A 21,313-nucleotide genomic window follows, 5' to 3' on the forward strand; every position below is an offset into this window, starting at 1 on the left:
CAGGCATGGGGTTGGACAAACACCTATACATACTCTGGTAATTCCTATAAATCACAAGGCCTCGTCTAAATCAAACAGTGTCGAGGATGTGCCAACACAAAGTGGGGTTTTCTCTATGGGTCCAATACCTTCCTAAGTGCAAATGATAGGTTCCCAACCTTTTCTTACCAGTACTTGTCCCTCCTTGAGATACCCTATTCTACAAAGTAATATCCGACGTGGTGGCTAACAAAAAGTTCCAAAACCCTAATCTTAGCAAGTCTTTAGCCTACAGACTTCCTCAAGCTGTAAGACAAATGTTCCAAGGATCAAACAACATAAGAGTACACAACACCTGGTCTTCAAACTCCTACCATAGTCCAATACAACACAAATGGAAAATAGGTTCTCCTGGGACGGTTCAGTCAGAGTTGCTCACAGAACTGACCTCCCTGGGACTTCTTGCTTTTACGATAACTTTGAAGAAAGACCTTTCCCAGGCTGTAGGCTTCTCAGGTTTCCAGGCCTCCTTATGTGTATTTCAGTTTCCATTGATCCTTGGTTTTTCAGCATTCACAGAAGGCTTCAGTGCCATAACGCAAAATGTGGAGTCCACCCGAAAGCCCTGCTGAGGGTGTCCCCCAACCGCCTCAAACAAATGAAGACTGCGTCCCTGATATCAGAGGCCGTACTAGGCCACCATGCATACACACAAGACAAATTGATCATGCTGCCGTATGGGTGCGCCATATTAAGTGAAAATTGTAAGTATGTTTTTTAATCAACCCTTACATCTTTCACCTAGCGCAGAAACAAGAGGGGTCAGCGCCTGACACCCAAATGCACCATCCACAACTGTTCATGGAGAGTAACATTATTATGTGCATGCTGTGTCAGAAGCAGTTTAGCAGCTTTTGGTGCCGGCAGGCGGATGGCCCCTAAGGGAGCACTAGCATTGTAAATGACTCAAGGTCAGAGGCAGCAGGTTGCAAGGAAGATTGGGAAGTTCGGGGGATTTTCCCCTCAAGTAAATTTATAAAGCAATGGGCCTCATTACACGTATGGCGGTGTGGGAATAAACTGTGGTAGTGAAGTGTTAACTCAGTTACCATAGCATTACCACCACCAAACTACAACTATATAGTGGGGAGACAGATGAAAAATCTCCAGCAAATTGCTGGAGGTAATCACGCTGCTTTACTGCCTAAAATCGGCAAAATCGGCGGAGTTACCTACAGTGGTAATTCTGCTGAAATCCCCATGGAATTCTATGTACTCCACAAATGGGGACTAACACTGCCATACCACCAGTTGTAATGAAGTGGTAATTCCGCCAGACCAAGTGGCGGTAACAGTAATTCTGTTTGGTGGTATTCCGGCAGATTTACCACCAGAATACTGGCAGACTTGTAATGAGGCCCAATGTGTTAAAATGCAATGGGCCTCAATATAGGTTTGGTGGTATCCCGCCAGTAAATCTGGTGGGATACCAACAAACGGTATTACTGTTACCGGCACCTGGTCTGCCGGAATTACTGTCATATTACAGGTGCCAGTTGGGGTAAGTAAATCCCCATTTCATGGAGTCCCCTAGAACTCCATGGGGGATTGCCGGTTTTACAGGCACCAGTAATACTGGCTGTTTGTTACTGGTGGAACGCCTTAGTTACCTCCAGCACTTGACTGGATATAAATCAGGCCACCCCACCGGCAAACTCATACTTTGCCAGTCCAGAAACATGCCAGTAAACCAAATTACTGGCAAGTTAATTCCGGACCGGCAAACATATAATGAGACCCAATGTTTGAGAAAAAAAGAGTTAAAAGCCATAAAATGTACAACTAGTTTTCTATGATCACCCAGGAAGAGATCCAATGTATGCCATGTTACCAACAGTACACGGGAGCTTTTTAAAACATTTTCATGATGCTGACATCTACAACATGTGCCAGCATTGCCATTGTAAGTCATTCTCATACAGTTGTGTAACGATATATATCAGCAATGCCACTACAAATCACCTCATTACTGTGCACCCATAATATAAGAGCAATCCCAGTCTAAATCAATTTGATATTGTGCCTATAATCTATGCTAGCCAAGCTTTCAAGTTTCTCATGGGCATGTGTGAGAAAACCATCCAGTCCTGTTATTGTCCCTTTGGATTCTGGGGCTTTTAGTATTTTCCTTCCCATCTGAAATTAGGAAAACTACAAGTCACAGAATTCCCAGCAAAAACAGGACTGGATGGCCGTCTCATGCATTGCTGCGTGAAACTTGAGAGTGCTGCACTGGTGTGGTCACTATTAATCCCTTTCATGAAGCAGCACGCACAATCTATGCTGATATGGTTACCGTAAATCATGCATGAAGCTTCTGTCACAATCTACGCTAGGATGGCCACTGTAAATCAGTTTCAGGAAACTATGCTCAAGCTATGCCAGTATGGTCCCAATAAATCACTTTCATGAAGTTGCAGCCAAAATTCCACATAAAGCAATTTGATGATGTACTATTGCACATATAAAGTAAGACTGCACTGTCACATGTGAGGAATCTGTGTGCGTCCTCCCTTCTTTCCACAATATACCCTACTCCCAGGTGGCCAGGGAAAGGCTGTTTTTATCGGATGCTGACCCTGGGGATGGATATGCGAGGGAGGATCACCTGGGTAGAGGAAACTTGGGGAGTGGGGATGAGGCACCCTTGGGTGAGACACGGTATCACCCATTTCCATTTTTATAAGGAGACAAATATCCCCCAGGCATTTGTAGGGTATTACCAATCCCCTATTTTTCCAGAAAACCATCTCCTACTATGCACCAGATAGGTACTGGGACGAGGAAGAGGGATGCCAAGTACCAAGATCATTATGCAGTAAAGGAACATTGCCTGCACCTGAGGCTAAGGGGACGGTATGAATGGCCCGCTCAGATGAGGCCAAGGAGATCGCCTGTGAAACGCTTGCAGGAGAAGCCAGAGGTGAAACCAGGAAGATGCGTGTCCTAAGCGTCTATGAGCTGCAGAGTCCTTGCAGCAAAAGCAGATTGTGGCGGGAGCATTCGAAAGGTCTCTGGTAGCGAGCCGGTCTGCATACTTCCTGGAGTCAGAGAGACTCCCTCTCCGTACAACCGAGGCGGCGGGGATCCTGGGTGAGAGGCGTGCCAACCCGGAAGCAGCGACAGCCACAGAGAGTCTGCTGACATGGAGAACCGCACTTGGAGACAGTGTACCCAGTGAATCAGAGAAGCCTGAATGACTCTGGGATGCTGTATTGTTGACCACGTGGTTGCTGCAGGTCAGATCGCTCCCTAGTGTGCGAGGGACCGTTTAGGCAATATGAATGCCGGTCCAGCTTGAAATAACTACTTTTGAGAAGTACGCTAACCTGAAGCTGCTGAGAAAACTGAATGAAAGTGTTTTGTGAATACCGAACTGTAAATTAGATGAAAATGACAAGGCCAAGAAACGGTAAGCTGCAAATTCACAGCAGGAGAGTAAACTGGGAATGTGTTGTTGCTTTATTCAATGTGACTGATTGGAATGAAATGAAACATTTTTTTTAAAATACCGAACAGAAAGCAAGCAAGTGTGATGAATACCAATTGGACTGATAGCAGTTGGTGAAATTCCCTGATAAAAGGGAACTGTGTAAACTGAAGCAAGTGTGATTGAATACCAATTGGATTGAAAGCAGTTGGTGAAATTCTTTGATAAAAAAGAACAGTGTAAACTGAGAGAACAAGCATTGGCAAGTGTCATAAGATTATAAGGAACTGTGAACTGTATAAACTGACGAGAACAAGCATTGGCAAGTGCCAAAACAATATAAGCAACTGTATAACTTGAAAGAATAAGCAGTGGCAAAGGCTCTGAGAATATATAAAAGTATAACAAGTGAATGGTGGCAAAACAAGTATTGAGAAAGCTCCAAGATGATACGTCCAATACCACTGTGAAGCAGAAACAGTGGCAGTGTAACTGTGAAGAAGGAGCAAGTAAGGTGTGTTGGTTGTATAACCTGTAATAGGGGGACCGTGTGGTCCGACAACTGCGCCTAGACCAAATATACCCACCTAAATGAAAAGTCACTTAAGTCACGCATAAGCCTGTGATTGAATATCAAGGAAAATGTGTGTGATCTGAATTTAAGGAACTGAACTCTGTGATATTGGAGAAATTGGTGAAAGGCAATTAAGCCAGAAAAGCTGGGAAGTATCATGAGGAATTGTGTTGTTTTTGGAATATTGAGAGACTTGAAAGCTTGGAGAAGTGAACCCCCTTTTTTTGTAAATTGAACCATCCTGAATCTTGGGGAAGGGCAATCCCTTTAACAACCAAGAGCTGGAAGAAACTCAGAATTTGTATTTGAACACTTCTCATTGTGGTGCTGATATCCCTACACATTAAATACAAGTAGTTGTGAGGGCAAGTATAGGTTTTTGACACAGACAGTCATTTGCTTTGGACTTCCTGACACAGACTATCATTAGTTCCAATTAGGCAGAGAAATCCCACCTTAGCATAGGGCAAGGTCTGGATTTTTCCAACCTCTTTTTGTTTTAATAAAAGTGTGTAACCCAAGCTGTACTCAGCTGTCTGTGTCTACATCCTTATGCCTTCACACACTCTAAATACAACCTCTCTCCAGGGATTCTAGGTCTGAACAGCTCCCAATCTGGCTTCAACAATCTTCCTTCAGGTTTTTACGCTTTCTTCTAAGCAGTATTTCTTCGAGCTTTCCTCATTCCACGAATCTCCCCTGGTGTTAAGGGAGCATTAAGTGGCATGTCTTCTTCCTCCAAGATTCCCCCCCTTACTAAACATGACAGCACCCTTGCAATGTCATTAAACTGGCGATTAGTCGCTAACACCTTTTCAGATAAATCAATCCCCATATATGTTTGAATTTCTTTGTTAATTGGTTATTCTTTTGAGGATGTTTATTTCCACCCGTTATTGCATTATTGGTTCAGATATGTTATTGGGTAATTACCTGATGCGTCTATTGCTGTTATTGAGGGTCTGTCAGGTTTCAAATGCATCTCTGACGTGCAGTGCCATCTTGGAATTATTTGCAGCATGGTAGATGGCTCCTTGCTGTCCTGTGGTCTCTCATGACTTCCGAAGATCGTGTTGTGGTATGAGCGTGAGGTAGAAGTATGCAATTCCTCCTTCGTTAATGTTATCGAATTAATGCTTTGAGTATTTTCTTTGAGTGAGTCGCAAACACTGGGTGTTTGGAAGTGGTTTTGCTCTCACCATGTTTGTGGCACTAGTCCCCTGACCACAATGTGGGTGCATATGTTTTTCTTTTTATTCCGGGCTAAGCTTTTATTGTGACAATTCTGTAATGTAGTATTCTGCATGCAACAATCAGTCCTTAACAGACCAAAACAATTATTTATTTTTCAACGAATATGCACTTATTGCAATGCTCCATTCATTAACATGTAGTGTGGTTTCCTTGTTTTTACATTTCTCTCTGGGTCTATTTGGATTCTTTGATTGGAACAGGATAAGAGTTGTGTCAGCCCTGTGCGAGAGACATCATCAGCGGCACATAATGTGGACTAGGACAGACCGGTTAATCGTGCGGGAACCAGTGGAAAAATAATAGCACATGTGAGATAGATAATGGTCTACTCTAATCATCTTTCAGACAGGAGCTTTCTGGAATGAAATGTGACATGTGACCAGCAAGGAGAAGACATCTGCATCGATGACAGGCTTACCAGTGCCCCAGCATGGACTGGATAGGGGAGGGAGGCCTTCTCTCTGGGGCTGGTGATTGCTCTTAGTTTCTGAAAAGATATTCTGTGGTTTGTTTAAGGTCATGACGGTTTGAACTATAAAGGTGGAGTTGTAGGGGCATGGGGTAGGTTGTTGTCGGGTGGTTCTGGTAGAGTACACATGTAGCTTTCTTGATTGTCTTGCGAGATAATAAAGCTGGCTCAGTTTTAGCTATTATGAGTGTGTGAGCTTTGTTTCTCTGGCAGCAGCAACCGCTGAAAATGCTCTCTGTAAGTTGAAGTCCTCCATGCCATTACCCCACAGGCTCGCCTTTGGTGCTGTCTTACTGCGTGTTTAGGGGGCGATGGTGGTGGGATGTCTCCTAATCATCACTCTTAGAGGCATATCAGGAAGCAGCCAGACCAGCCCATTCCCTTGGGGCTCGCTTCCCTCACATGCCAGGTGGTGGAGCTCAATACATTTCCCACACCACACCACACCGCACAGACATGGTTCAAGCACACAAGTTTATCTGCATCCTTTCCTCCTTATTCCATTCATAGATTCTCTCACATCTAAAGGACTATTTGTCACAATACAACCATTTCTCATGGTTGAAATTTAGTCGTAGTTACATTCTGAATTAATGCACTCAGATAGGTCATCTAATGTTCCAGACATTAGATGAAAAATCTAAAAGATGCATGCAAAAAAGGAAGTCATACTAAGGTGCTCTGAAATAGAGCCCTATTGCTACGCTGGGCCTTTTAACTACCCTGGCTGCACTTATTTAAGTTCAGGAGATGCAATCAGGCTTTTAGGTTTGCAGCTAAAATACCCAATCATAGTAGTGGAAGAGCATTCTTTTATCTGGATAGAAAGTGTATCTGCCCTTAGCACCTGCTAGATATTGATTATTTATTTTGGTTATTTGGATCAGAAGATGTAGTGTTTTACAACCCATCGTTACTGTGGTCTTTTCGTGAAGCCATATAATGCATATGTGCGTGCCGGCGTCCAGGCGCAGTTCTGTTTATTGTGGATGGTAGATTGTAGGATAGGAAAAGAAATGTAGAAAAACCTGCTTAGTCGCTTGTTTCCGTTTGAAAATGTAGCTGTGACAAGGATATCCTTATATGAATGACCGCGATGCACACAAATGTATGCTCCTACAGTTAAACAACAATATTTTGTGTGAACAGCGTGAACAAAAGATTACTGCACAAGGTTCTAAAACACAGAATATCATTCATCTAGAAAAATAGAGAATAAGTAGGTGCTTGGACAGGGGTTCAAAAAGGTTCTCCCTCCCCCAATTCATAATGAAACGCACAAGAAAAGGACACAAGGGACACGCAAAATGGATGTTGAAATAGAAGTAGCAGAAACATAATATTGGTGTTATTATATTGCTTTTACACTATATGTTGTTTTGCATGTTTTGGTCTGGATGTAAATTTAGAGATTCAATACATTGTCATATTCCATTTTCAGGATGCTTTTGTGGCAATGCCATTCCAATGACAAATGCAAGCTTTGCTTTTCATTTTCTTCAATAGTTCAAGTTTGTAAGATTCTAACCTCTCTATATTCCGGTTTGAGGCACATAATTACTTGCACCACCTTGACATATTCAAGAAGTCTAATATCATCACACGATTACAAACACAGACAAGCAAGCTTGTGCATATATTTCCTCACACAACTTTGAAGTCACTCTGGTCCCTTAGCAACTCATATTTGCACTGGTTTACTCGGTGGCTGGCAAATGAATGTAGGGTTTGACACAACCCTTTGAAGAGTCTAGCCTTCCCTTGAAATTTCAGAGCAATGCAATACAGCTCAACACTACACACTATGTAAAAGCAGAATAACATAAATATAATGGTAAACAGCGCTTGATTGTACCAGCTTTCCAACCCATGGTAGGTGGGCATTTGAACTATAACAGTAGACCCAGACTAACCTTGTATTCGATGCAGACCACTTGCCTCCATGATAATGCAAAGAAAAAGAGTTAAACACACTTGAGCATAAAAAAGAATGTGGCATAAATATACTGTGCAAAAGTACACCATAGCATAAGCCATAACAATATCAGTGTAGCCACTCTTGGCATCACTTGGTCTTGGCACCTGCAGATGCCAACCTACACAGCAAGACGACTAAACATTCTTCCCAGCCAGGAGAAGGAACAGTGAAATAACAAGCATTGAGGGAAAGGTACAGAATTCAACAAGAATTGTAGCACAAAAACAGACACGTACGTGGGTTTCCTTGTTAAGGAAGTTGAGTCCATTCTGATTGACGGCGAGGATACAAGGAGAGACTATGGCATTGTTGCTGCAGCTCTGGATGTAGAAGAAAGATGAGCCAAACATGGGGTAAGCATTCAGCAGCCCTATAACACAAAAAAGGCAGGTAAATCAGAGCAGACAACCACATCCCCATGTGATGCAGCAAAGGTAAGGAGAAAGCCAGGACAAATAAGAGCAAATTACTTACCTCTCAGTAATGTTATTTCTGATGGATGTTCCACCCACAGATTCCTCATCTATGATATCCATCTCCCAGAACAGCTGTTCTTTGGAAACCTTTCAAGGGGCGTAGCGCGGCTCCACGTCAGCTCGTCCAGTATACAATCTGCCCCCAGGGTGCCCAAACCCTACTGCCCATTCCATTGAGGGGCCTGTCTGACATTTTGTGATGGCCCTCTTCCCCCTACCCCAAAAGAAGGGGGAACGCCTCATGCAGCCCTCCCTGGGGGCAGATGTCTGTCCCTAGGAAGGGGCAAATGTTTTATCACTGGGGGGTGAGGTTCAGTAGACCACCAGGTATGGCTTGAAGGGGGGGCAGTGATAGGAGAGTTAGTAAAGATTTGTTTTTGCTGGGACAAATGTTTTTTGTTTCATTTACAGCTTTTTCTATGTAAGAAGCTGCAACGTTATGTGGTTACCAGACATTTGGTCGAGAAAAAAAGGTTGACAGGACAAATGGTCGACACCATTTGGTCGAAAGCCAAATGGTCGAATTTTTTTTCTTTTGTATTTTCACTTTTTTTGTTGGGGGGTCCCCCCAACCCCCTTTTTTTCTAAAAAACCCTTTTTTTCCCTAAATGAAAACCTAAAAAATATATATATAAATAAATAAAAAATTCGACCATTTGGCTTTCGACCAAATGTCTTTCGACCAAATGACTGGACAGCACGTTATGTGAGTACTGTTTTTTTATTATTGTACGGTTAGGTGCCACTGTCAGTGGGGTGTGACAGACTGGGGCTGGATTGTTGGTGGTGTGGGAGGGCCACAAATTGACCCCCATGCCAGCAGAACAATGGTTTTTCCCTGGGGGTGGATGTCTCCCATGTGGGTTGACCGTCTGCAAGCCCAGGCAGTGCTACGTTACAGATGTCACCTCTGGGGAGGAATGGGGATCTTGCTGGGGCTCCCTGGGACTGCCGCTGCACTTGGGGATGGTGAGCCCACATGAGAGACGGGTGCCCAAGGCCAGGTATGTGATCCCCAACCATCCTGGTATTCTGGCTGGCTTGCGTTACAACTTCTCCCTCTGGGAAACGACTGGGAATGTCCAGGGCCTCCCGGGAACCACCGCTGGGCTTGGGGATGTTGAACCCACACTGGGAGTCAGCCGCCCAAGGCCAGGGACATCAGCTCCGACCATCCTGGGGCACGGGCTGGGCTGCCATACAGAATTTACCTTGGGGGAGGGAAGGATTTACCTTGGGGGAGGGAAGGGGACCCTGCCAGGGCTCCCTGGAGCTGCTGCTGTGCGTGGGGATGGTACACACGCATTGTAAATGGATGTCTAAGGCCGGGGACATCACCTTCAACCGTCCTGCAGTTCTGACTGGGCTGCATTACAGCTTTTTCCTTTGGGGAGGTATTGGCACACTAGCGGGGCCCCCTGGTAGGGAAAAGCTGTAACACAGGCCAGCAAGAACTCCAGGACGGTTGGAGGTGATGTCCCCTGCCTTGGACATCTGTTTACCATCTGGGTGTACTGTCCCGAAGCACAGCGGCAGCTCCAGGGAGCCCCGGGTGGGGCCACTTACCTCCTTCAAGGGAAATTCTGTATCACAGCCCAGCCCGGTTGTCAGGATGGTCAAGGCTGATGTGCCTGGCCTTGGGCGGCTGTCTCCCATGTGGTTTCACCATCCCGAAGCCCAGCAACGGTTTCAGGGAGATCCGGCAGGGTCCCCGACCTATCCCAGAGGGAGAAGCTGTAACGCAGGCCAGCCAGAGCTCCAGGGTGTTAGGGGGTGATATCCCTGGCTTGGGGCAGTTGACTACCATTTGGGTTGAACGTCTCCATGCCCAGCATTAGTTCCAGGGAGGGCCGGGACATTCCCTGTCCTTTTCCGGAGGGAGAAGCTGTAACGCAGGCCAGCCAGAGCTCCAGCAAATTCGGCGGTAATGTCTCTGGCGTTGGGCACCCGTCTCCCATGTGCGTCTTTGGCAGGGCTTGTGGGTAATAAATTCAGGGCCGATTTGTGCAAGTCAGACCTCTGTGGATTCCCACGGGTGTCCTCTTTTCATAAATGCATGGGGTTCCCTGCTTTCCCCAGTGGCTTGGACACCCTAGGCCAAAATCTGTAGGATGTCTTCCCAAACCCGTTGGGGTTTACCAGTGGTTTATCCTTTTCCCTTTTCGCCCAGGTAGGTGCATCGACACATGTGAGGTACCGTTTTCATCGGGACACGTGTGGGGATGCGGGAAGGTAGGCTATGGGTTGTTGGCGCCGTGTTTCGGTGGGTAGCCAGAGCGAAATGTCTGACAATTGTGTTTATTTCCATCAAATTTCAGAGACATTTCCCTCTGGCCACCCACCGAAACACGTTGCCAATGTGAGGTACCGTTTTCGTCGGGACACCTGTGGGAATGTGGGACGGTAGGCCAAGTGTTGTTGCCTGTGTGTTTCGGTGGGTGACCAGAGTGAAATGTGCAGAAATTGTGGGTTTTTTCCCCAAATTTGGCTCATGTGCATACCATACAGATTTGGGCCTAGGGTGTCCAAGCCACCAAGGAAAACTGGGAACCCCATGCATTTCTGAAAAAAGAACACCCGTGGGAATCCACAGAGGTCTAACTTACGCAAATTGGCCACTCAACCTGTTCTTGAAAGCCAGGAAAATGGGGAATTAGGCATAGCAAACCATTTGATCCTAGCTCTTCAAAGAAAAAACCACAGGCTTATTTGTACATCATTTTATTGGGGAAAATACCCAACATGTTCTCCCTTTTTGGTTATTTTCTCTCTCCCCCTACAGCAAACTAGTATTCCTGGGTGCCGTTATGACCGCCCAGATGTGAAAAAAAGGGACAAAATTTGGCCGAGATATCTCCTGTAACAAAAAAGTTACAAATGGTGACATACCGAAATCACCAAAAAAGGCCTTGCCACTGGGGGGGAACCCATGGCAGTTAAGGGGTTAAAGAACGTGAATGAAGAGGCTCAAACAGAGTGCCCACGCGAAACTTTAACACTAAAGTCTCAAGCCAGAACAATAAACTGGCATGGGAGAAACTGATGGCACAACCCTGCAAAAATGTCATGACTGTGGGGATCGTAAAAAATGAGTCCTGCTGAAAGTTTCTCTTGAAAACCAAAATGGCAGCCAGATACGCATTCACAGTGCCAATCTGCAGACCTGTCCAAGGCCAAAAAGCTGAAAATCCAGGACTGAGCATGTGGAACAGGTAAAAGGGTTCAGATCCATCTCCAAGCGCGAAGATGAAAATGTATGCCACCGACAGACATACATGGATTTGGTGGCGGCCCTCCTAGCAGAGAGGAGTATGTCCAAGACGTCCTCAACAAATCCCACTCCTTATACCTCAACTATTAGGCAGCCAGGCATGAAGGTTCAGGCTGGCATAGTTTGGTTGGAAGACTCATCCATCCAACTGGGAGAGAAGACACGCTCTCCATGGAAGGCACCAAGGAGGTTAGATGGACATGTCTGGCAACTCTGGGTAGCGCATTCTCCGGTCCCAGTCTGGAGCGATCAAAATCATTGTGGACCTGTACAGGCATAGTCTCCTGCAAACTAGTGGTATAACGGGGATCAGTGGTGTGATGCTGGAAATGGCTTATGGAGGGACAGGGCCTCCTATTCCTTGTCTTACCACTTCTCTGTGTGTGTTTTATCTCTGTTTTCTGCCACTAACATCCAGCATGGACCTCTGGCAGTGCAGCTCTTCATATTTTCTTTTGGTGAACAACACCCATGGGATACCCTTATGACACCCATGGGTGGGGGTACACCCCTGTACACCTTATGTGTGTTTTTGGGCACTTGTGTGTTGCCCACAGAGCAGGGTATGGGCTAGTGGAAGCTACATGCGGACCAGACAGTAGCTCCGAGTGTCCTCCATTTTTGGGACACCCAGGCCCTGCCATAGGAATCAATGGATTCCTGAAGGAGTTTCTATTGCCTTTTACCTTGTTTCCCAAAGTCCTGGGAAGTGCCGACTCGGTACCTCCCTCCTGACTGGCTGTTGGGTGGAAATACCATATATGGCCTTGGAGCCTTCCCAGGGGTTGTGTATTGTGGTTACACTCTAAGGGTGGGACCTGTGTAAATGGAGTCTGAAGAGAACTCACATTTTGTATTATGGGTGTCTGGTTTCTGTGTGTGACACAATGACTGAGACAGCCCTGACTGAAACTGACATGAATGCAGTGTGGTGTGCTGAAAGGCTGGGTGCTTAACCCAATCCACATTATTTGTTCTGGGTGTCTTGGTGGAGTGAACCGCCTGAATGCTTGTGGGCCTGATTGGCTGCCTGCCTGCATGAATGCCCTTCTAGGTGATGGTTGACTGAGCCTGGCTCAGCCTCAGTGAATGGGAACCAATGTGTATAGCAGGGGACCTCTCACTCATCAACTTGTTCAGAAGCTGAAGCAAGAAGAAGCTTTTCCTTGAAGCCTCGCTGGAGGAGAAGTATGCTGCTGCATTTTCTTCAGGTAATCCTAAAGCTGCTGTGTTCTTCCAAGGACTGAACCAGAGAGGACCTGCGAAGGGGGTCTCTGCCTGAGCTACGAGGGACCATCATGCAACCTGCTACTCTTAATACAAAGTGCTGAAGGGGTCTTTGCGAGTCCTGAAAAGGAGTGTCCGGACATCTTGAGTCGAAGAAGTCTACTAGTGTCACTAGTGTCAGGGTTCCGGAGGTGCATTTCGTGACCACTGGAAGCCGCTGCTATCTACCGCCCAGAAGAGAGGGTACCCTAGCATAGTGCTGCTAGACACCTGGAGCTGCAAAAGTTCCAACCTGCCCAAGAACATTTCAAAGGACATCCTTGCCATCATCACTGACCTCTTTTTCCGCCAGAGAGTCCAGAGTCGCTGAGTGCAGAGGAATGTGCATGGGTGGTTTCCCGCCACCAGAAACTAACAAAGACATCCCGAGGGTCTAGATTTGTTGAGAGTCTGAGGTCCACTCCAGTCGTTGAGTCCAGGTCTCTAAAATCTGTCCAGAGGTCCGTGATTTGGCTGCAGCACAGATTAACCAAAGGTCGGACAACCGCGTAAATACGAAAGCAAAAGTGACATATGCACCCGTCGTCGCCAGAAGTCATCAAAGGGTCCCAGGGGTCGTACTCTCATCTGCCAAGCCTTTAAGGAGCCCACAGCAAGTTTCACCTTCCCAGGACTTCTACAGTCAGAGAAATTGTCGACTAAGGAAGAGCACCACGGAAAAGCAAACCTGCTGCACTTCAGAAAGACTTTGGTTCCATTTTTCTTCTTGGACTCAGCATCCCAGTGGCTCTTTCTTCCAAGGGATGTGCAGCCTCAGTCGAGTGGAACAGAGAAACTGTCACGTCGCCTGCCAAGGCACCGAAGATAATGTGACAAGGACAAGCATCTTCTAGCCACAGGAGTCGTCCAAGGGTTCCAGATTCGTCTTGGATCCTGTTCTCCTGTGGCCTCTCAGGTACTATGGGGTGGTAGAACCTTTTAAAAGAAAGTACAAGGTTATTAAACATTGTTGGACTGGGCTGTAAAAGACAAGATAAGTTACTCCCTAACTTTTCCATTACAGGTTGCCAGGTGGGGGGATCCTCACACAGAATTGTGTATCTAGTCTAAAGAAAGCATTCTGCCACTGTTCATAAGTAACCTGCCTTTATTCCCTAATCTATGCTGTTACACCTCACTTAAGAATTCACATGCCTATTTTAAACTGTCTGCAGTTAGTGCATCTATTACTGAATTTAACGATTGTATGGTACCACATAGAATATATATATATATATATATATATATATATATATATATATATATATATATATATATATATATTTGCCATTCTTTGACTAAGTATTGCCAAAGTACAAAGTGTTATCAGTTAAATGTATATGTATATATATATCTAGATATATATATATATATATATATTTATATATATATATATATATATTACATGGCCACGGTAGTGGCCATGTAGTTATGGGTAAGTTGCTGTTTCCAAAGGAAGAGCACTTTTTGGGTGGCTTATAACTTCGCTCCCCCTGGACGAATCCTCACCAAACTTTGCAGGAAAAGTATATGGCCCACTCAGAATTATTTTGTAAAGTTTGGTGAGGTGTGGTCCAGGGGGGGGCAAAGTTATAGGGGGGGGTCCCAAAACGTATTTTTTTCACATTGACATAATGTCGCTCACGCCTACAGCCCAAACCGCTGGACGGATTTACACCAAATTTGCGGCGGGAGCGGCGGCTTGGTCCCGAAAGCGTGCTTTTTTTATTTGGTGTAAATCCGTCAAGTTGTTGTTTTTAAAATGACAAAAATGTAAGTGAAAAAAATTAGTGCTATCTGTGTCCACTTCGCAGACACACTTCCCTGTTTGCTCCGCGGACAGGACGGGGATTGGGCAAGCGGCTTGCGTGATGTCCGCGGACATCTAACGTACTTTCCTATTGGCTGTGGTGAAGCGTGCAGTGCGTCGTATTGTGAGAGACGCCCGCCATCTTTGTTTATCGTTTGCATCAGAGCACTGCATAGCAAGCTCTGTGTCTTCCTCCCATTCCCCCCAACACCTGCTCATGCCCTGTGTCACCCTCCTGTTCCCCCCACCCCCGCTCAAGCCCCGTGTCACCCTCCTGTTCCCCCCACCCCCCGCTCAAGCCCTGTGTCTCCCTCCCGTTCCCCCCACCCCCTGCTCAAGCTCCTTGTCTCTCTCCCGTTCCCCCCCAACCCCACGCTCATGGCCCGTGTCTCTCTCCCGTTCACCCCACCCCCGCTCATGCCCCTTGTCTCTCTCCCGTTCCCCATACTCTCCGCTCATGGCCCATGTCTCTCTCCCGTTCCCCCCACCCCCGCTCATGCCCTGTGTCTCTCTTCCGTTCCCCCCACCCCCAGCTCATAGCCGTGTCTTCCTACCGTTCCCCCCCACCCCCCGCTCATGCCCCGTGTCTCCCCTGTTCCCTCGACCCCCCGCTCATGCCCCGTGTCTCCCTCCCATTCCCCCAACCCCCGCTTATGCCCCGTGTGTTCCCTGTTCCCCACACCCCCGCTCATGCCCCGTGTCTCCCTCCTTTCCCCCCAACGCCCGCTCATGCCCCGTGTCTCCCTCCCGTTCCCCCAACCCCCGCTCATGCCCCGTGTCTCCCTCCTTTCCCCCCCGCTCATGCCCCGTGTCTCCCCTGTTCCCCCACCCCCGCTCATTCCCCGTGTCTCCCTCCCGTTCCACCCCACCCCCCGCTCATGCCCCGTGTTTCCCCTGCACCCCCCGCGTCTACCTCGTGTACCGCCCCACCCCCGCTCATGCCCTGTGTCTACTTTGTGTACCCTCCACCCCCCGCTTATGCCCCGTGTCTCTCTCCTGTTGCCCCCACCCCCCGCTCATGCCCCGTTTCTCCCTCCTGTACCCCCGCTCATGCCCCGCGTCTCCCTCGTGTTGCCCCCCGCTCATGCCCGTGTCTCCCTCCTGTACCCCCCACCCCCGCTCATGCCCCGTGTCTCCCCCCACCCCCGCTAATGCCCTGTGTCTCCCTCCTGTTCCCCCCACCCCCCGCTCATGCCCCGTGTCTCCCTTGTACCCCCCCACCCTCCACTCATGCCCCGTCTCCCTCCTTTACCCCCACCCGCCGCTAATCCCCGTGTCTCCCCTGTTCTGCCCCACCCCCTGCTCATGCCCCTTGTCTCCCTCCTTCCCCCCCACCCCTGCTCATGCCCCGTGTCTCCCTCCTGTTCCCCCCAACCCCCGCTCATGCCCCGTGTCTCCCTTGTGTTACCCCCACACCCCGTGTCTCCCTCCTGTTCCCCCACCCCCGCTCATGCCCCGTTTCTCCCTCGTGTTACCCCCCACCCCCGCTCATGTCCCGTGTCTCCCTCGTGATCCCCCCACCCCCCGCTCATGCCCTGTGTCTCCCTCGTGTTCCCCCAGCCCCCACTCATGCCCCGTGTCTACCTCGCTTACCCCCCACCCCCTGCTCATGCCCCGTGTCTCTCTCCTGTTGCCCCCCGCTCATGCCCTGTGTCTCCCTCGTGTTCCCCCCGATCCCGCTCATGCCCCGTGTCTCCCTCTAGTTACCCTCCACCCCCCGCTCATGCCCCGTGTCTCCCTCCTGTTCCCCTTACCCCCCGCTCATGGCCTGTGTCTCTCTGTTGTTTCCCCCACACCCCGTGTCTCCCTCCTGCACCCCCCACCCCCCGCTCATGCCCTGTGTCTGCCCTGTTCCCCCCCACTCCCTGCTCATGCCCCGTGTCTCCCTCGTGTTACCCCCCACCCCCGCTCATGCCCCGTGACTCCCTCCCCCGCTCATGCCCCGTGACTCCCTTGTGTTACCCCCCACCCCCTGCTCATGATGTCCCGTGTCTCCCTCCTGTTCCCCCTCACCTCCCGCTCATGCCCCGTGTCTCCCTTGTGTTACCCCCCACCCCCTGCTCATGATGTCCCGTGTCTCCCTCCTGTTCCCCCTCACCTCCCGCTCATGCCCCGTGTCTCCCTCGTGTTAACCCCCCACCCCCCGCTCATGCCCCGTGTCTACCTCGTGTAGCCCCCCACCCCTGCTCATGCCCGTGTTTCTCTCCTGTTGCCCCCACCCCCCGCTCATGCCCCGTGTCTCCCTCGTGTTCCCGCCACCCCCCGCTCATGCTCCGTGTCTCCCTCGTGTTACCCCCCACCCCCGGCTCATGCCCCGTGTCTCCCTCCTGTATCCCCCCAACCCCCGTTCATGCCCTGTGTCTCCCTCGTGTTGCCCCCCCAACCCCCGCTCATGCCCCGTGTCTCCCTCCGGTTCCCCCCACCCCCCGCGTCTCTCTCTTGTTCCCCCCACCCCCCGCGTCTCCCTCCTGTACCCCCCACCCCCGCTCATGCCCCGTGTCTCCCTTGTGTTACCCCCCACCCCCGCTCATACCCCGTGTCTCCCTCCTGTACCCCCCGCTCATGCCCCGTGTCTACCTCCTGCTGCCCCTGTTAGGCAGAAACCTGTGCAGTTCCCTTAGGCACCGCTGCAAAAAGTTTAAGACTACAGGTGTTAGCAGTAAACCCAATTGGTAGCAGTATGTACCACCCAGATTTACCTGGTAGCTGTGGCTGAGCAGTCAGACATCTCTCAAGAAGAAATAGGCAGTATATAGAGTATACACAATAGGGCTAAAAATACAGTAGTACAAGCAAACACTGACCAGAGCTTTGGTATAAAAGTATATAATTATTTATTTAAAAACAAACTTGTAAAAATAAACTGTCACTTATATGTCAAGCAGGTTCAATCACAGTCACTAGAAATATATACACCTCCCTAATTAATTATTTGACAAGTCTAGGTTAATACACCACTTATTTAGCAAAACAGAGGTGAGCGTGTAACCATAGATGGCACTCCAATAACTATTTAAAAAGGGAGAGAAAAAGCAGACATAGGAAAAACACACAATACCAACACTTCTAAAGAACCACAGCAAGTCAAGAAAGGCAGGGTCTACTGTAGAGCAAAAAGTTCATAGGCCAGGCCCACTCTTCGAGAGAGCAAGGCGGAATGTGACCAAGATCACACAGTGGAAATGCACTAAAAGTCTTTGCAGGACAGTCAAAAAGAGGTTGGATCAAGTTAGAAAGGTAATGTCAACAGGTCTGAGGTCAACCCAGGATAGAGAGCCAAGGATTTACGGGACACCTTGGACAGTCTGTTGCAAGGGAGACCAGGTGGGGCACAGTACCTGAAATGGTGAGAAAGCTCCAGCGGGGGCAGTTGTTCCTGGCAGCGGGTGCAAGTTGGTGCTTCGTCCAGGGGAAGAGAAGATCTCGACGTGGAGGAAAGCTGGAGATCGTTGCACTGCCAGGGAAGAAACCAGCTGCAGAGTTCCCTGGGTAAAAGGTACTACCCTTTTATTCGCGGTAGTGGTGAAGCGTGGCTATCCGGCCGCTCGGGTGCTTGGCACGGGCGATTTGACCACAAGACGATCCAGGAAGGCGAAAAAGGCGAACTGGTTGGTCCCACCAGCTCAAAGGGAAGAAGACTCTCCTGGAAGAAGATCTTCTCTGTCGTCGGGAAAGTGGTGAGTTTCGTACAGCAGGGCTCCACCGGTGGTGTCGTCGTTGTAGATGGCTCAGCTTCTCCCCTCTTCGGATTCTTTAGGTCCTGTGGCGACTTCTGAAGTTCCAGTCCCCAAAGCCCTGCTTTTATGCACCAAAACCCCCATTCATCAGCCTAGCTGTCAATCAAACATGCTAAGTGGTGAGCCAGGCGTCTCACTACTGGGCCAATCACACAAGAGTGCGACTTGAGTTGCCAAGGCAACTCAGTCCTGGGTGCCTATTCCCCCCTCCCACACATCCTGTAGACCCAGAAAGAGTGGCACCACTTTTGGAGGCTTCTGTGTAGAAGCCCGCCAAAAGTGGAACAAAGGGCTTGACTTGGGTTAGGGTTTCAGAGGCGAACACAAACGCCATTTTAAAACCGAGTCCTGGCAAAAAGACCCAACCGAAGAATAAATATTAAATAAATAACCCGGCGGTATCTTTAACATTGCACCAAAAAAGTGGTGCATTATGAATGGGAAAATCCCATATGAAATATTCCGGTGGAATATTTTGCGTGGTAACCACTGCCACCAGCCAGAAACTCAACAAGGGGGGACTGGACAGTGCCCCCTTGAAAAACAGACCCAGGGGCAATCGAATTACCCCTACTAGTACTTCCACAATATGATGGTTTGTACTGGTTCTGTTCACAATTTAAGACTAGTAAAGTCAATGGTGACTTTACATGCCCTGGGAGACAGTAGTCAGTCCCAGGGTATGGAGTCTATGTTTGGGGGTCACTATGACACCCCTGTGTTACTGCACTGAGGGTGCTCTGTAACACACTTACCAAAAACACATGGAGCCCTATGGAGTAAAAGACCCCATATCCCATAAAACACATTACAAAGTCAAAGGACATTCTCAAATCATGCCTAAGAGTGGGAGAAAAGAGTCTCACTCTTAGCAGGAGAAAAAAATAAACCCTAAAAATCTAGCAAAGCTGCTGGGGGACTCACTAGGTTTGGGAAATTAGCCTTTTCAGAGAATTCTCCCTAACACCCCCCAACCCCCGCTCATGCCCCGTGTCTCCCTCCTGTTCCCCCCACCCCCCACTCATGCTCCGTGTCTCTCTCTTGTTCCCCCCACCCCCCGCTCATGCCCCGTGTCTGCCATGTTCCCCCCCACCCCTGCTCATGCCCCGTGTCTCCCTCGTGTTACCCCCCACCCCCCGCTCATGCCCCGTGTCTGCCTTGTGTTACCCCCCCACCCCCCGCTCATGCCCCGTGTCTCCCTCCTGTTCCCCCCACCCCCCGCTCATGCCCCGTGTCTCCCTCGTGTTACCCCTCACGCCCCCGCTCATGCCCCGTGTCTCTCTCCTGTACCCCCGCTCATGCCCCGTGGTCGCTCCTGTTCCCCCCACCCCCGCTCATGCTCCGTGTCTCTCTTGTTACCCCCACCCCCCGCTCATGCCCCGTGTCTCCCTCCTGTACCCCCCACCCCCGCTCATGCCCCATGTCTCCCTCCTGTTCCCCCACCCCCCGCTCATGTCCCGTGTCTCCCTTGTGTTACCCCCCACCACCCGCTCATGCCCCGTGTCTCCCTCCTGTACCCCCCACCCCCGCTCATGCCCCGTGTCTCTGTGTTGCCCCCCACCTCCCGCTCATGCCCCGTGTCTCCCTCCTGTAGCCCCCACCCCCCGCTCATGCCCCGTGTCTCCCTCCTGTTCCCCCAGCCCCCGCTTATGCCCCGTGTCTCCCTACCCCCGCTCATGCCCCGTGTCTGCCTTGTGTTCCCCCCACCCCCGCTCATGCCCCTTGTCTCCTTCGTGTTACCCCCCACCCCTCGCTCATGCCCCGTGTCTCCCTCCTGTACTCCTCACCCCCCGCTCATGCCCCGTGTCTACCTCGTGTTGCCCTCCCACCGCCCGCTCATGCGCTGTGTCTCTCTCCTGTTGCCCCCACACCCCGCACATGCCCCGTGTCTCCCCCTTCTTCCCCCCACCCCCCACTCATGCCCCGTGTCTCTCCCCTGTTCCCCCCACCCCCGCTCATGCCCCGTGTCTCCCCTGTTCCCCCACCCCCTGCTCATGCCCCGTGTCTCTCTCCTGGTCCCCCCCGCCGATGCCCTGTTGTGTTCTCTTTATACACCCCCCCTTCCCTTTCCATGGTGTCCATCTTGGTAAGATTTTCCTTCCTACAACGGGACGCCGCAGGCGTTCCGGTTTGGGAAGAAAAATCTTTTTTTTACCACCCCGGGTTCCCACTTTGAGAACCTAGGATGCTAGTGGTCTTCATCAATTGAAAAGGATGTTATGGTTAGGTTGCACTAATAAAAAACATATGAAATTCAGTAAAAAAAAAAATGTGTTAAAGGGACGTTATGGTTAAGTTGCACTAATAAAAAAACTATGACATTCAATGAAAAAACTTTGTTAAAGGAACGTTATGGTTAAGTTGCGCTACTAAAAACCTATGAAATTTAGTGAAAAAATGTTGTTAAAGGGATGTTATGGTTGCAAGTAAAACCGAAAAACCCTTTATATTCACAAGTTATGGTAAGCTAAGCAACCATAACTCGCGCCACCATCGTGCACTGCTAAGCCTAACACCCAGGACATCAAAGATGACATCACAAATGTCATTGATGATATCACTGATGACATCACATGTCTGGCTCCCCCTTTTTTCTTTACTGACATATCTAGGCCACATGTTTTTCTTCAGTAACAGTTAGGAACTAAGAATTGTAAACATACTATATTTGTAGACTTATCCTTCAAGTATGTTCTTACAATAATTCCCTTATGGTCCAGTTATATTATATGAAACATATACATAGGGGAAGACACAACCTTGAAAGACAGCAATCCTTTTTGTACATTAAAATAATCAGTAGAGTTACGCAGTTAGTGAGATGTGGTGAGAAAAGGAGAGATTTGTATCAAAGTAGAGACCAATATTATGAGCTGTAGATGAAATTGGATATAAAAGAGGGTGTAAGATGAAGAGAAAGGATATTGGCAGGGAAAAACAATACCTCGGTCTATGTAGCATTAAGGGTGAGATAATGGGAGGACATCCAAGATTTGATTGCATCGAGGC

The 21,313-nt window shown here is 49.0% G+C and overlaps 1 protein-coding gene across 2 annotated transcripts in view; it reads right to left on the reverse strand.

The window, feature by feature from the left end:
- The window catches only part of MYO15A (myosin XVA), a 3,541,761-nt gene that overhangs the window by 164,962 nt on the left and 3,355,486 nt on the right, over positions 1-21,313 (reverse strand). For both annotated transcript variants that reach the window (XM_069645706.1, XM_069645705.1), the window contains one exon: positions 7,981-8,114. In XM_069645706.1, the coding sequence (XP_069501807.1) occupies positions 7,981-8,114 (134 nt within the window). The remainder of the gene's footprint in view (positions 1-7,980; positions 8,115-21,313) is intronic.

The sequence above is a fragment of the Ambystoma mexicanum genome, chromosome 2p (genome assembly GCF_040938575.1).
Source record: "Ambystoma mexicanum isolate Mex_15411 chromosome 2p, UKY_AmexF1_1, whole genome shotgun sequence".
NCBI classification, from domain to species: domain Eukaryota; kingdom Metazoa; phylum Chordata; class Amphibia; order Caudata; family Ambystomatidae; genus Ambystoma; species Ambystoma mexicanum.